Source organism: Diceros bicornis, chromosome 2 (assembly GCF_020826845.1).
Source record: "Diceros bicornis minor isolate mBicDic1 chromosome 2, mDicBic1.mat.cur, whole genome shotgun sequence".
In the NCBI taxonomy this organism is placed as follows: domain Eukaryota; kingdom Metazoa; phylum Chordata; class Mammalia; order Perissodactyla; family Rhinocerotidae; genus Diceros; species Diceros bicornis.
Window position 1 is genome coordinate 46,137,823 of NC_080741.1, and position 13,786 is coordinate 46,151,608.

Genomic DNA, 13,786 nt, shown 5'->3' on the forward strand with positions numbered 1-13,786 from the left:
ATCCATGTCAATCCTCCTCTTTTTGCTGAGGAAGACTGGCCCTGGGCTAACATCCATGCCCATCTTCCTCCACTTTATATGGGACACTGCCACAGCATGGCCTGACAAGTGGTGCATCGGTGTGCGCCCGGGATCCGAACCCGGGCCGCCAGCAGCGGAGCGCACACACTTAACCGCTACACCACCCGGCCAGCCCCAAGATCGTGTTTTTTTAAGTTTTTATTTTTAGAACACTAGAAATCATTAATCACCTTTTCATTAATAATTAAGATGGTAGTAAGGTAGAATGTTTACTAGTGATTTTCATTGCTGAAATTAAAGACCTAAATCATTTCTTTAGCCCTACATCTTTTTGATGGTCCAGGAGGAAATAAATTTTATTATTAGAATAAATTTTAAAACAAGTTAAAGATTTACTAGGAGCTTTCTGTGAGTTAATGCTAAAGCAAATAGTTGTAGTCAGCTCTGGCTGAGTAAGGAGAAAAGTCCTCTACTTTCAGTTAATGGTTAACTTTGAGCCATTCATAAGTAAAAATAGATTATAGGAAAAAAATAAATTAGAAATAAGAGAAAACATACAGCATATATGACAAAAAGATAATGTTAATATATAAAGAGTTCTAAGAAAACAAAGTAGCTCTGATATAAAAATAGGTAAAGACAATGACTAGACAATTCAGGAAGTAATGCATACAAATGGCCAGTAAGCATATAAAAATGTTTACCTTCAGTAATCAAACTAAAGTAATTAGGTACTGTTTCCCAGTAAGGGATATACAGGCATTCCACACTGTATAGCAGCCCTTACATTGGATTAAATAATTAATTGAATTGATAAATTAAGATAGAAACTGAGATTTGTTTCTTGACTTATCTCTTCTAAGGATAAACTGTTTCTTCCTAACTTCAAATGCAAGAATTTGGATTTTCCTTTCCTCTTTCACTGACTAGAATAGTTCTCCTGCAGTATTTCTCACTTTACCATCAAATGAGTCAACTAAAAAATCTTTCTTAATTTGCATGTTCTGGATTCCATAAATCTGTGTGCCAAGCATAGTATGTATCTCTGAGAATGATTTAAATTGTCTTATCTGTCATCAGTGGCAAAGACAAGAAAATACATTTCAGCTTGTAAGGAATGGTATAAAATTAAAAACTTTTACATCCATCAGTTTTGGAAATGTTAAATAAATTATGCTACATTCATTATATGGGCTAGTATATGGCTACTAAAAAGAATGAGGTTGATTTGTACATATAGATATGGGAGGGTCACCAAGGTGAAGTAACAAAAGCAAGTTCAAAGTAATAGACCCAGAATAGTACCACTTATTTATTAAAAAGAAACAATCAAAGCTGTAGGTGTGTGTTTGTGTAAACACATAGACACAGCATAGCATATTATATATAATTATACACACACAAGCACATAGAAAAGGTCTAGAGCAGTGCTGTCCAAGAGAACTTTCTGCAGTGATGTAAATGTCCTCTATCTGCACTAACACAGCAGGCACTAGCCCCGTGTGGCTGTTGAGCACTTGAACTGTAGCTAGTGTGACCAGGAACTGAATTCTTAATTTAATTTAATTTAATTTTAAATAGCCACATGTGGCTAGTAGCTACCATATTAGACAGTGCAGTCTAAATGCATATGTACCTAACTGGTAATATTGTTTATCTCTAGTAAAGGTGTGAGGTTGTGTGCCTGTTCACAGGACACTTTTATTTTTACTATATTTCTCTTTCTAATTTTACAATAAGGATATATTTGTATAGTACTTGTATAATTTTCAAAACCAATTTAAAATATTTTTTCAAAAAAAGGAAAAATAAAAGAGTTAGCATGTTGTGGTAGTGAAGAAAATACTTGGCTTGATGTCAATTCAGATTTAAGCCCTCACTCTATTTTTCTTAACCTCCTTGAGCCTATGCTTCTCCACATTTGAGAAGAGAGATAATAATGGCACTGTTGGTGAGAGTGTTGATTGAAAATTACATAAATTCCATGCTAACACCTAATAAAGGGAAAAAAAACAAGCAGTAGATTTTCTATTGATGACTTAAGAAGTGAGATTACCAACCTTATCCCAATGACTACCCAGTATCAAAATCAGATTCTGAAGCACTAACCTTTAAACAGTTAGAGAATTTTAAATCACTTCTGAAAATACTGAGTTATTAGCTTGTTGGGTGGGCAAGTATGAGGACCGTCTCTTTCAGTCACCAAGAAAATTCGAGATGGGTTTCTAGGACCACTAAGACTAGATTGTCTGGCCCCTCTCCTGTCTGAACCACTATCACAGGGCAGCCTTCCCCACTTCCCTCCCTCTTCGTCTTAGTGCTAGAAACGATCTTTGGTGGACACTTGCTCCACCAAAGGAGAGCTTTTCCATCTCTAGACTATAGAGACCAAATTTATGGGCAGCATTGAAAATATTCTGAATCCTCTTCTTGGGCTGGGATGGGTTTGGTCAATGGTGCCAAACTAGAAAAGGGAGCTGACACTAGAGGAATTCATGAAGGTAAAGAGAGCATGGTCTAGTTTTGGAGAAAGGAAGTAGTTTTCCAATTACAGATGATTTGCCAATGGGATGAATTTTAATCAGTAATGGAATGTTGTAAAAGATTTTGATTCTATAAATGTTGTATGAAAAATTTTTTTTAAAGTAAAGCAAGTAATCATCTATATTAATTGTTTGGGGGAATTATATTCTCTAGGATTTCGAGCAGTCAAATTTACTTTGCACACCAGAGATCTGCTAAGCACAGTGTTATATATTCTCAACTCCTGCAGTTTATCTATTGAACATATCCAAAGCTTGAATACTAATGTGCATTCCCAGCCTCTCAAAGAGGCTAAAAGGATGCCTGACAGACCCATCAAATGGGACAAGTCTTATTACTCCTTTACTGGATTCAAGGACCCTGATGAAGACCTCGAACAAGTCTCGAGAATGGAAACAACCCTAACGTATGTAAAAGTTTTTATTTAACTAAATTTATTTGTAGTTCATGTTTAAAATTAAAGTCTAATTTTCCAGGAAAAGTAATGCTATCAATATAGTTAATCCAGTAACCATTATAAAAAAGATATTTCAGGGGCCGGCCCGGTGGCGCAAGCGGTTAAGTGCGCGCGCTCCGCTGCGGCGGCCCGGGGTTCGCTGGTTCGGATCCCGGGCGCGCACCGACGCACTGCTTGGTAAGCCATGCTGTGGCGGCGTCCCATATAAAGTGGAGGAAGATGGGCACCGATGTTAGCCCAGGGCCGTCTTCCTCAGCAAAAAAAAAAAAAAAAAAAAAGAGGAGGATTGGCGGATGTTAGCTCAGGGCTGATCTCCTCACAAAAAAAAAAAAAAAAAAAGATATTTCATGTTTTTTACTTAAAGTTGCCAGACTACTTAAAATTATATTTGATTTTTTGGTCTTTTGATACCAAACACATACAGGAGATTGTTTTGTTTTGTTTAAGTTTTTAAAATTCTACTCCTAAGGTTACCCCTGGTATGTGGAGAAAGGATATACCTAAGACTATAAAAAAATTTTTAAGCTTCTTCATATGTTAAACGTTTCCAATTTCTTCAGAGAGTTCAGTAGTAATGTACTTTAGTGTAATACTCCATACATAATAAAAATACGTGTAGGCAACATTTAAAGATATCATCTGGAACAGATTGAGAAAAAATAATTTTTAGTTATAAAAACCATGTACAAAATATTTCTCTGTCATTCATCTCGTTTGTAAAGTCACCATTAACGTATTTAGAGTAAGTCATTTTTGGACTCCATGAAGACCAACCACATTCTGTTCCTGTGTCTAAAGAGCGCGTGGCTTACCAGAGAATTCTCCCTCATTATATATGGTAAATTATCCTTAATTATCCACTGGCAGAGCATTTGCTTTGTGGATTATCTATACTAACTCAGGAATTCCTCCCCTTGTTATCTAGCTAGATCCCAAATAAAGCTGAAGAGACAGGAAGGTAGCAGAGTCCAGTACCGAAAGGGAGATGTATCTGTCTGAAGGCGTGTGTGTACGTATCTGTGTGTATATATCTGTGGTGATGGTCTCTCTCTGGTATGTCTACATGTGTAACTGATAGATAATAACCTCCTCAAATATGTCAGTTTTAATTGTTTAGATTTTCTTCTGTAAAAAAAAAAAATGAGAGGAAAATATGGCTTTGGGAATGATAATTTAGTAATAGACAAGAAGTAATGAGACAGTAAGTAGTAGGGGTAAAAAAAATAATGAAGAACAGTCACAGTGGGATAGAGTTTGATGAATTTAAAAATTGGCTTAGAAAAACAGAAGAGATAATTGAAGGTAAATTACCCACAGAGGCTGCAGTGGGAGTTAGGAAGATTGCTGTGAGCATGAGCTATAAGAGGGATTCTCAGCCTTGCATCCACTGGGATACAGTCTGTGAAACTTCTGCTTACACCCTCAAAAGGATATTGCTCTAATTATCTCACAGTGTGTCCTTGTGGACAAAAGATTGGGAACGCCTGGCCTAAAGGGTATAGAAAAAAAGTGGTATTGGATAAGTCAAGGCAAAAAAGCAAAAATGAAAGTCATTGGACCTTGACTCAAGAGACTTAAGAATAATGTGTTAAGGAAATTCAGAGAAGCACTTAGTCTATGGTTCTGTTGAGTGTTTCTTAGGGTAGTTTTGGTCTGGAGCTGGATGTGTGCCATTGGGAGAAGATTGTCCCAAGGACCCAGAACTCTGAGTTAGCCAGCTGGCAAACTAAGGAAAACAGATTAAAACTATGAAAAACCAATTCAACAAGATAAGATAGTTTGAAAGCTTTCATATCTCTTATTTCCCTTACTTAACCCCGTTTCCCTGTTCCAGCATGTTCATATAGGCCCAGAGCCCCTTCAAACCCATCTTGACCTTTTCCCAAATGTGGGTATTGCTCAATTTGAAGGAACCTCTGCTGAAGGTTTGTCCAATGTTTTGCTTCATATTAGTTTTTCCCAGTAAGGATTCTAGGAGCTTATATCATGAAAGCCAGAATGGTACCTGTATCAATTTCTTGTTTCAATAATTAATTTTTTTTAATTTGCAATTATTTTGCAAATAAGTATAAAATTGTTGAACCATTTGAAATCTTTCAAATTGTGTGAATGTAGCAACTGCCCCCTAGTGAGGAATTTTAGGGTACCTGTACCTCAGCCAAAAGTTGTTAGCCACTACTGTCCTTTTGGCCATATACAGTTTAAGTTTTTATTTTTATTCTTGTATTGTTTAATTCATCTTTATTATCTATGTAGGTTATAGAAGAGGGATTTAAGGAGCACGTGCTGAATTATATAGTTCAGAAGGAGCATAAAAATGATAATTCTGCAAGTTTACATCAAACTGATCTTCACCTGATTTACAAATGGCATTCACCTGATCGAAATTTATTCTTGAAATCATGTTAAGATATTTCTAATATTTCAGAACATAATATTAAAAAGAGAAAATATAACAGTATTATTTAGTCTAGACTTTTAATTTTTTAAATAATTTTGTTTTTGTTTTTGCCAAGAAGTGTAGGCTGAAATTGTCTCACCCTTTTGAAGTAAAACACAGAAATTGTGAAAACACATCAGTTGGGTTTTTTAAAACACAATGTAGAAGAATTATGAGGTCGTAAAAGCTCCATTTAATCTCTTTTCATATTACGTGTGGTAATTACATTTCAGTCTATGGTTTAGGACATACTATGTAATTTTGAATTTCTCAGCAAATTGTGCTTTATCTTACTTTAAAATCACTTTACTATGTATCATATAAAAAGACTAAAATGGCAATTTTTAATACCTAAGGAGTTTTTTTTAATTATATACTATAAAAAAAGGAATTTTCCAGTCTAAAAAAACTAGGAAATGCTACTCTGTCTTGTAGATTTTAGTATTTCTGTATTTTGGATATAATATTATAACAAAAATATATTATAGAATTTGTGTTTGGAAGGAAACAAGAGGATCCATTTGTATCTAAACAAAATAATCCCATATGTAATGTCTGTCCCACTGAAAAAACATGTCACTGAACTATAGAAAGACCGTTGAATTGCTATTCTGTTAGCTACTAAGGTACTAGTAAATGTCAGACTTCCATTTTTTCTATTTGAAGTTTGCTCAAGTAGTTATGTTTCACTTTCGGGGTCTAAGTTCAGAATCAAGCTTTAGTGTCCACGAAATGGCACATTGGACAACTATAACATTGGAATTACTTCTGTAGGATGTTTGGGAATTTTATAGTCATGATTTAACTCATCTCATGCATTTATTTCCTCTTCCCTGGTTTATAGGCTTGAGTCACTGTGTTTCAGATTGTAAGTCACAGCATGCAATTTAGTGGTTTGGGACTGGCAAAGTTGTTTTGCTTTGCTTTGTTCCTTTTTTACGTTTGTTAAATATATATTGTCAGTAATTTTAAGTATTGTTTCTCAAAATACTTGTTTTAGTTACACATAAATATACGTGTGTTTGTGTGTGTGTCTATGGGTATACTGGATCACCATTTAAAATATTTCTTACCGTGGGTTGCCATCAAAGAAGTTTGAAAAGCTATTGGTGTAAATGCTGTACTTTGTTCCATGCCGTTTGAGGCCTAGGAGTATGAAAGTTATGCCATTTTAACTTTACTGCACTTTGATTCATGGCTCTTCTTTTCGTTCTCTTAAACCTATGAAAATCTGAACTTCTCTTCAGTTACTGAAATATTTTTATCTCAAAAGCATCACGACCCTAGGAACTAGACCAAATGTCTTCAATTTATAGTTCAACTTTAGACCCTGTGCATGATATTCCTGCATTCATTTTTATGTACCACTTGCCTTTAGCTTCATTTTCAGCTTTTTTTCTCTTTACCCAGATCTTATAACAATACATGTATTATATTTATTATTATAAGGGTAATAAAATCATTTTTGAACCAAGGCAAGGTCTAATAAACAAATTAACCACCATGAGATACCACTTCATACCCTGAGATGGTTATAATCAAAAAGAGAATAACAAGTGTTGGCAGGGATGTAGGGAAAAATAAATGTCCACACAAAAACTTGTTCGTAGCGGCATTATTCATAATAGCCGAAAAGTGGAAATAACCCAAATGTCCATCAACTGATGAGTAGATAAACAAAATGTGGTATATTCATACAATAGGGTAGTATTTAAGCCATAAAAACAAAGCACTGCTATATGCAACAGCGTGGATGAACTTTGAAAACATTATGCTAAGTGAGAAAAGTAATCACAATGGGCCCCATATTGCATGATTCTGTTTATGTGACATGTCTAGAACAGGCAAATCCTAGAGACAAAGTGGTTGCCTAGGGCTGGAGGGGAGGATTGTGGTGACTGCTGATGGATATGTGATTTCTTCTTAGGATGATAAGTGTGTCCTAAAATTGATTGTGGTGGTGGTTATATAACCTACTGAAAAGGTTAATGAACACAAAAAATAATTCTGAAAATTTGTATTATGATGACCTTCACCTGACTTGTTAGTTGCATTGGTTTGATCAAAATTCTGAAACACATGCTGGTGTCTCCTGTACGTCAAGCACCAAAATTATAAAATTCTTTTTTGTTTCCAATTTGGTTTTTCATATATTCAAGAATAAAGATATTCTATACAGTTTTTTTCCCTCCACAGAAGTGCTTGAAAATACTAGCCTGAAATTTATACTTTCTTTTTTACCTTTTACTTCTATTTTGACATAATTTCAGACTTATAGAATACTTACAGGAATAATACAAAGAGTTATATACCTTCCATGCAGATCCCCCCAAATGTTAACCTTTTACCACATTTGCTTTATCATTGTCTCTATATATAGACATTTTTTTGGAACCATTTTAGAGTAAATTGCAGCCACAATATCCCTTTACCCCTAAATACTTAGTTTGTATTTTCTGAAATACAAGGACATTCTAACTATAGGCTAACTGTAAAAATCAGGAAATTACCATTTGATAACAGTACTATTAGCTAATCCTTAGAACTTACTCAAATTCACACACTCATTTTCTGAGCACTGCCCTTTAGTAGGAAAAGAAAATCTCAGATCCTGAGTCGCATTCAGTTAGCATGTCTCTTTAGTCTCCTTTAATCTAGAATGGTTCCTCAGTGTTTGTTTTCTTTCGTTACCTTGGTGTTACCTTATAGACAGTCCCTCAGTTTGAGTATATCTGATATTTCTTCATAATTAGAGTCAGGTTATTCATAGTTGGCAGGAATACCCCAGAAGTGATGTTGTATTGTTTTCAGGAATATATAGGAGGCAAATGATGTTGATTTGTCCCGTTACTCGTGATATTAACTTGGATCACTTGATTAAGTTGACATCTCCCAGTTTTTTCCACAGTAAATGTACTATTTTTCCCTTCAATTAGTTTCTTTTGAGGAGATATTTAGGGCTATGTAAATATCCTTTTACTCACCAAATTTTTACCCCCTGGCTCTGATGTTCATTGATGATTCTTGCCTGAATCACATATTACTATGTTGGTTGCCAAATTGTAATTTTCTCATTTCATCATCCCCTCAAGTTGGCTCCTGTGTCCCCATCATTTTTTGAAAACTCTCCTGCTTTCTGGTTCATGAAAATGTTTCAGGATCCTCCGGCCTCTCCTTGCCCCAGTGCTTGACTCAGCCTTTTTGCCAAGCTCTGGTTCTTTCTAGTAGGGAATGGTTTTTAGAAACCAAGATCTGGGTGCTACATGTGCTCAGTAGCTACTGAAACTCTCAGTGGCCAGAGCTAGATATCTTTATATCTATCTATCTATCTATCTGTCTGTCTATCTATTAAAAGCCATGTTTAGAACCTTCATTTTTATCTCCGTGTTTAGAAACAAAACACAAAAATTGTTAAACTAGCCTAGTTCATTTCTATACACTAAATGTAAGAATTCCAAAAATCAAATCATGAATATATAATCATAAGATGATATTCCAATCTATATTTTAAGACATTTGGTCCCCAAACCAAACATGGTATACCATTTAATAATTCATTTGTCAGCGAATCATGCTGTCTCTTATATGGTTTAAAGTAAATTGAATAACATGTATTACTTAATAAATGAGGAAAATATTGAAAAATTGTAATGCAATAGCTAATAATACTAATGTAAAGTAAGATATTTACTTATTTTCTTATTTAGCACACACTATACAGAGATGACAAAATTTTTACCAATGTTCTTAAAGGAGGAGTAGGAAGGGTCATTAATTACTGTGCAAAGTTAATTAATTAAAAAATGTTGAACACCTTTACCTAGAAGATAAGGTCCCAATTCCTTCTGGTGTGCAAAAACCCTTTATGGCCTGTCCTCCTCCACCTTCCCCAACCCTGCCTCTCCAGTCTCAGCTTGTGCCTCCCCTCCCTCTAGGCATCATATGATCTGGGCATATTGGTTCATCTTATCATTCCTTATACACTAGCATGATTGGCATGCCCTTCCTTCTCACTAATCTGCCTGGAAAAATCTGATACATCTCTCAGGTTTCAGGTTATATATCACCTGTTCTACAGAACCTTCCAGGCAGAATTAATTAACTCTTTCTCTGTTCTCATAGAAGTTCATATATTCTATTCTAATAGCTTATCTCTATATCCCATATTAGATGTGTCTTCCTTTGCACAGTGAATTTATCTTCCTTATATCCCAAAACACACAATATCAGGCATTCAGGATAAATATTTGATAAATGCCTAATGATTTGATTGGTTCCAAGATTATCAAACTGATAATTTTTAAAATGTCTATTATGCCAGCACCTGTTAAATCATATTCTAGCTAATGACAACTTCCGTTGTATATAAAAAAGTTAAATTTAATTACACTAAAAAATTAAAGATACTTCAAAACCTTTCACTATGTTTATTACAGCTTTCAGTAGGCTATGCCGGATCTTCACTTACATCAGTCATATACATGTGAGGGTAGAACTACTACCACTATAAGAGCAAATGAGCAAATACTGTTTACTGCAGCTAGTGAAAAAGTCAAACTCAAAGACACATCCATTGGTACCGGTGACATTTAAAAGGCAATGCATCCTGATGAAGGAACTTACAAATGTTACTTTGTGGATTCTAGCTGGGTAGACTGCAATTTCTTCTTTATTTTAATCTTGGTTATTAGTACCCTGAGCTGTCAATGCTTATTCCCACATCTCTCTATCCAGGCCTTTCCATTGGTCAGACCTTACCAATCCAGTCTTTTCACCACAGAGTTTCCAAGAACACCTCCCCCTTGCTGGCTGGTCTGTTGACTACCTTGGTGCTCGTTTACACCTCCCTTCCTCTCCACCCAACCAAATGCCCAGTTTCAGTTTCATCTCAACTACTTCCGTCTACACTTACCTCTCCCCGCCCTAGTTTTGTACTTATAATTTGGTAAAGGTTTGACTGGAAACTCAGTTTAACATCGGGGCTGCTTTAAGGCAATGCATGTCTTTTAATAGTAGGAATGTTTGCATTATAGTTAGTATTAGAAAGTGTGTATCTCTGTTTTTTTTCTTTCTAGATCCTGGTTAGATAACAATGGAAAAAGTGCTGTTAAAAAGCTGAAGAATAGTTTGCCACTTAGGAAAGAACTAGATCGTTTAAAAGATGAACTGTCTCATCAGTTGCAGCTCTCAGATATCAGGTAATACAGAGAGAACCTGATTTAGAGATTGAAATAAATATGTACTATCTATTGGTAAAGCTTTCCATCAGTTAAATATTTGCATCTTTAATCATTTGATAACTAAATATTCTTCAATTGTCTTTCTATGAAAGTAATCAAATGTTCATGTATGTTAGAAAACTATTATCAATTTCTTGTTTAAAATAGTGAAGTAAAGTTTAGATATTGATATTTTTAGCATAATTGAACTTTTTTTACATAATGAGTTTGTAAGAAAAATATCCCTTTCCATATACACATAATGTATAAAAAATAATATTCCAATTCAAGTAAGATTGGTATTTGAGTTTAAAAAGGAAGAGAGAAAATGGATGTTGTATTCTTAGTACTATGTCACATAGCATGACTCTTTGTTTTCATAAACCTGGAAATCGCAGTTAAATAAAGATACATGCTGAAGTTTATTATAAAAGTAGATTTAACAGCTGTTAAAACTATAAGGAAGGGAAAAGGAGGGAGTCATGTGATTCAGTCATGGGACTCCCCATTACAAGAGCCCTGAAAACCTGTCACCCAGTCTCGTGCTTAAACATTTCTGTGACTGTTTGCTGTAGCCTGTTTTGTTGTTTTCAACCCTCACTATCAGGAGTGTTTTCTTATATTGAACCAAATGACTATTTGAGGACCATAGTAGCACCTTGTTCCTGTGCTTACAGAGTACAGATAGTACTTACATGTTCTGTTCTTGTGTATTCAAATCATTGTTTTCTAAGATAATTCAAATATCAAAGGAAAGTGTTTAGACTTGGATTATGTGGGGTGTTTGGACTTGTGCCGATAGCTGCTCTTTTATCATCACATCAATAGTTTTAGGCCAAGCTTTGATTATAGGGGTTCTTCCAGTTCCACAGTCTAGTAACATAGACTTTCCTAACTAAAAACCAAATAATAAGATGCTTTTTTTTTTTTGTGAGGAAGATTAGCTCTGAGCTAACATCCGGTGCCTATCCTCCTCTTTTTCCTGAGGAAGACTGGCCCTGGGCTAACATTCGTGCCCATCTTCCTCCACTCTGTATGTGGGACGCCTGCCACAGCATGGCTTGATGAGCGGTGCATCGGTCCGTGCCCAGGATCCAAACTTGCGAACCCCAGGCCGCCAGAGCGGAGCCTGCAAACTTAACTGCTATGCCACTGGGCCGGCCCCCAATAAGATCCTTTATAAAGTTTATATGATAAACAAATTCATGTACATAAAAATAACTTTTTCTGGTATAAATATTAAAAGATCTGTCCAAGAGACTGGGATTAGGAAAATGAAAGAATTTCTTAAACACAAAAAGAAATAAGCATTATTTTATAATATTGTGGAGAAATTGCTCAGCTTTAATTTTTACTATGGTAAATATCAATAGATATTACCCACATAAACAAAAGCTCTTTGGGGTTCTCAATTTTTGAGTACAAAGGGGTTGTGAAACCAAAGCATTTGAGGACCGTGGACATGGCGACTTCTCCACTTATTGGAAAATTAGTCACGTCTCCAACCAATGCAGATGTTGTGACTGATGACATTGTTTCTAATTCTGGGCAGCCTACATGAAGAACCATTCATTAATAAGACAGCATTTAGTAGCTTTATCACAATGTTAATTCTTTGAAATTATGTCTTAGTTTTTCAATTGTGGGTTAAAGGAAAAATTTTAAAAACTGATTTCATTTGATCAGAAATGATACTCATCAGAATCAGCATTAGGATGAAGAAGGATTCTAAGTTTTTTGAGAGCCTGTTTGAGTGCCTCACTCCTTCACACGTGTTATCCTCTTTGATTTATACCTCCTGTGCTGTAGCAAATGTCCCCACTTTGCATGTATGCAAGAGAAACCTTAGGAAGGCTAGAAGCAACTTGCTCAAGGTCACAGAACTAGTAAGTCACAGAATTAGAATTCAGAGGTGGCTTTTCTGATGCCACTTCAGACTAGTGCTCTTTACATTTACACAGTAGTGCCTCTGTGACATCATATGAATATCAGATTCCATTTTGTCACTAAGATTTAATGTTCATTCGTAAAATCAGCGGATGACATGATGTCATAAAAATCACTTTCTCTAGAATAAGCTAAAAAAGATCTCATAAACCTGACTGGAATTCCTAATTAGAACTTAAATCTAAAACAAAATCATCATCATTGAACAATGTGGGAAAGAAAAAGATTTTTCTTAAAGTTTTCCCATTTCATTCTCTTATTTTATTATTTTTTTTCCTTTTTTTTTGCTGGGAAAGATTCACCCTGAGCTAATATCTGTTGCCAATCTTCCTCTTTTTTTTCTTCCCTCCTCAAAGCCCCAGTACATCATTGTATATTCTAGTTGTAGGTCCTTCTGGTTCTTCTATGTGAGCCACCGCCACAGCATGGCTACTGACAGACGAGTGGTGTGGTTCAGTGCCTGGGAACCGAACCTGGGCCACTGAAGTGGTGAGAGCAGGAAACTTTAACCACTAGGCCATCAGGGCTGGCTCTCATTCTCTTATTTTAAAATGGAAACAGCATAGCGTGTTTGCTTGTTTTAGGTCTTCGGATACCTGAACACGATAGTAACGTTTTTACTCTCTGGTGAACAATTCATTTTCCATTTGGTTGCTTCACGAAAAATGAGCTAGTTTGGAAAGATGTTGTGTGCCTACTTGAGAAAGAAAGTCATCGACTTTCCCGGGAATGGAGCAGCTGGGGTGAATGCACGCTCCCTCCCATAGGGATGCGGTGTTAATGCGCCTGTGTGCTCTGTTGGACTAGGTGGCAGAGGAGCTGGGGCATCGCCCATCGCTGTAGCCAGCTGCATAGTTTAGGCCGCTTAGCACAGCAGAACTTGGAAACACTTAAAAATGCAAAAGGTAAACACTTTTCATTTTCTTTAAAATGTCACTTGGCTGCAATATATACCTGTAAATTGTAGAGGAAAACTAAGTGTTAAAAGTCTTTACAGATGTGACTTTATCACAGCGAATTTTTAAATCTATTCCTGTGAATAAAACAGTGACATAAATTAGCCTCTAAGCTTCTACTGAATTTAATCCTGAATTTATACATTACATTTAAGTAATTATTTGCACAATGCTAAAAGAATGAAGCATCTCTGGACAGTGA

At 35.6% G+C, this 13,786-nt stretch overlaps 1 protein-coding gene across 4 annotated transcripts in view; it reads left to right on the plus strand.

The window, feature by feature from the left end:
• TCAIM (T cell activation inhibitor, mitochondrial) overlaps positions 1 to 13,786 on the plus strand; it is a 52,483-nt gene that overhangs the window by 26,554 nt on the left and 12,143 nt on the right. For all 4 annotated transcript variants that reach the window (XM_058556175.1, XM_058556167.1, XM_058556160.1 and 1 more), the window contains 3 exons: positions 2,719 to 2,971; positions 10,538 to 10,660; positions 13,436 to 13,533. In XM_058556175.1, coding sequence (XP_058412158.1) covers positions 2,719 to 2,971; positions 10,538 to 10,660; positions 13,436 to 13,533 — 474 coding nt within the window. The remainder of the gene's footprint in view (positions 1 to 2,718; positions 2,972 to 10,537; positions 10,661 to 13,435; positions 13,534 to 13,786) is intronic.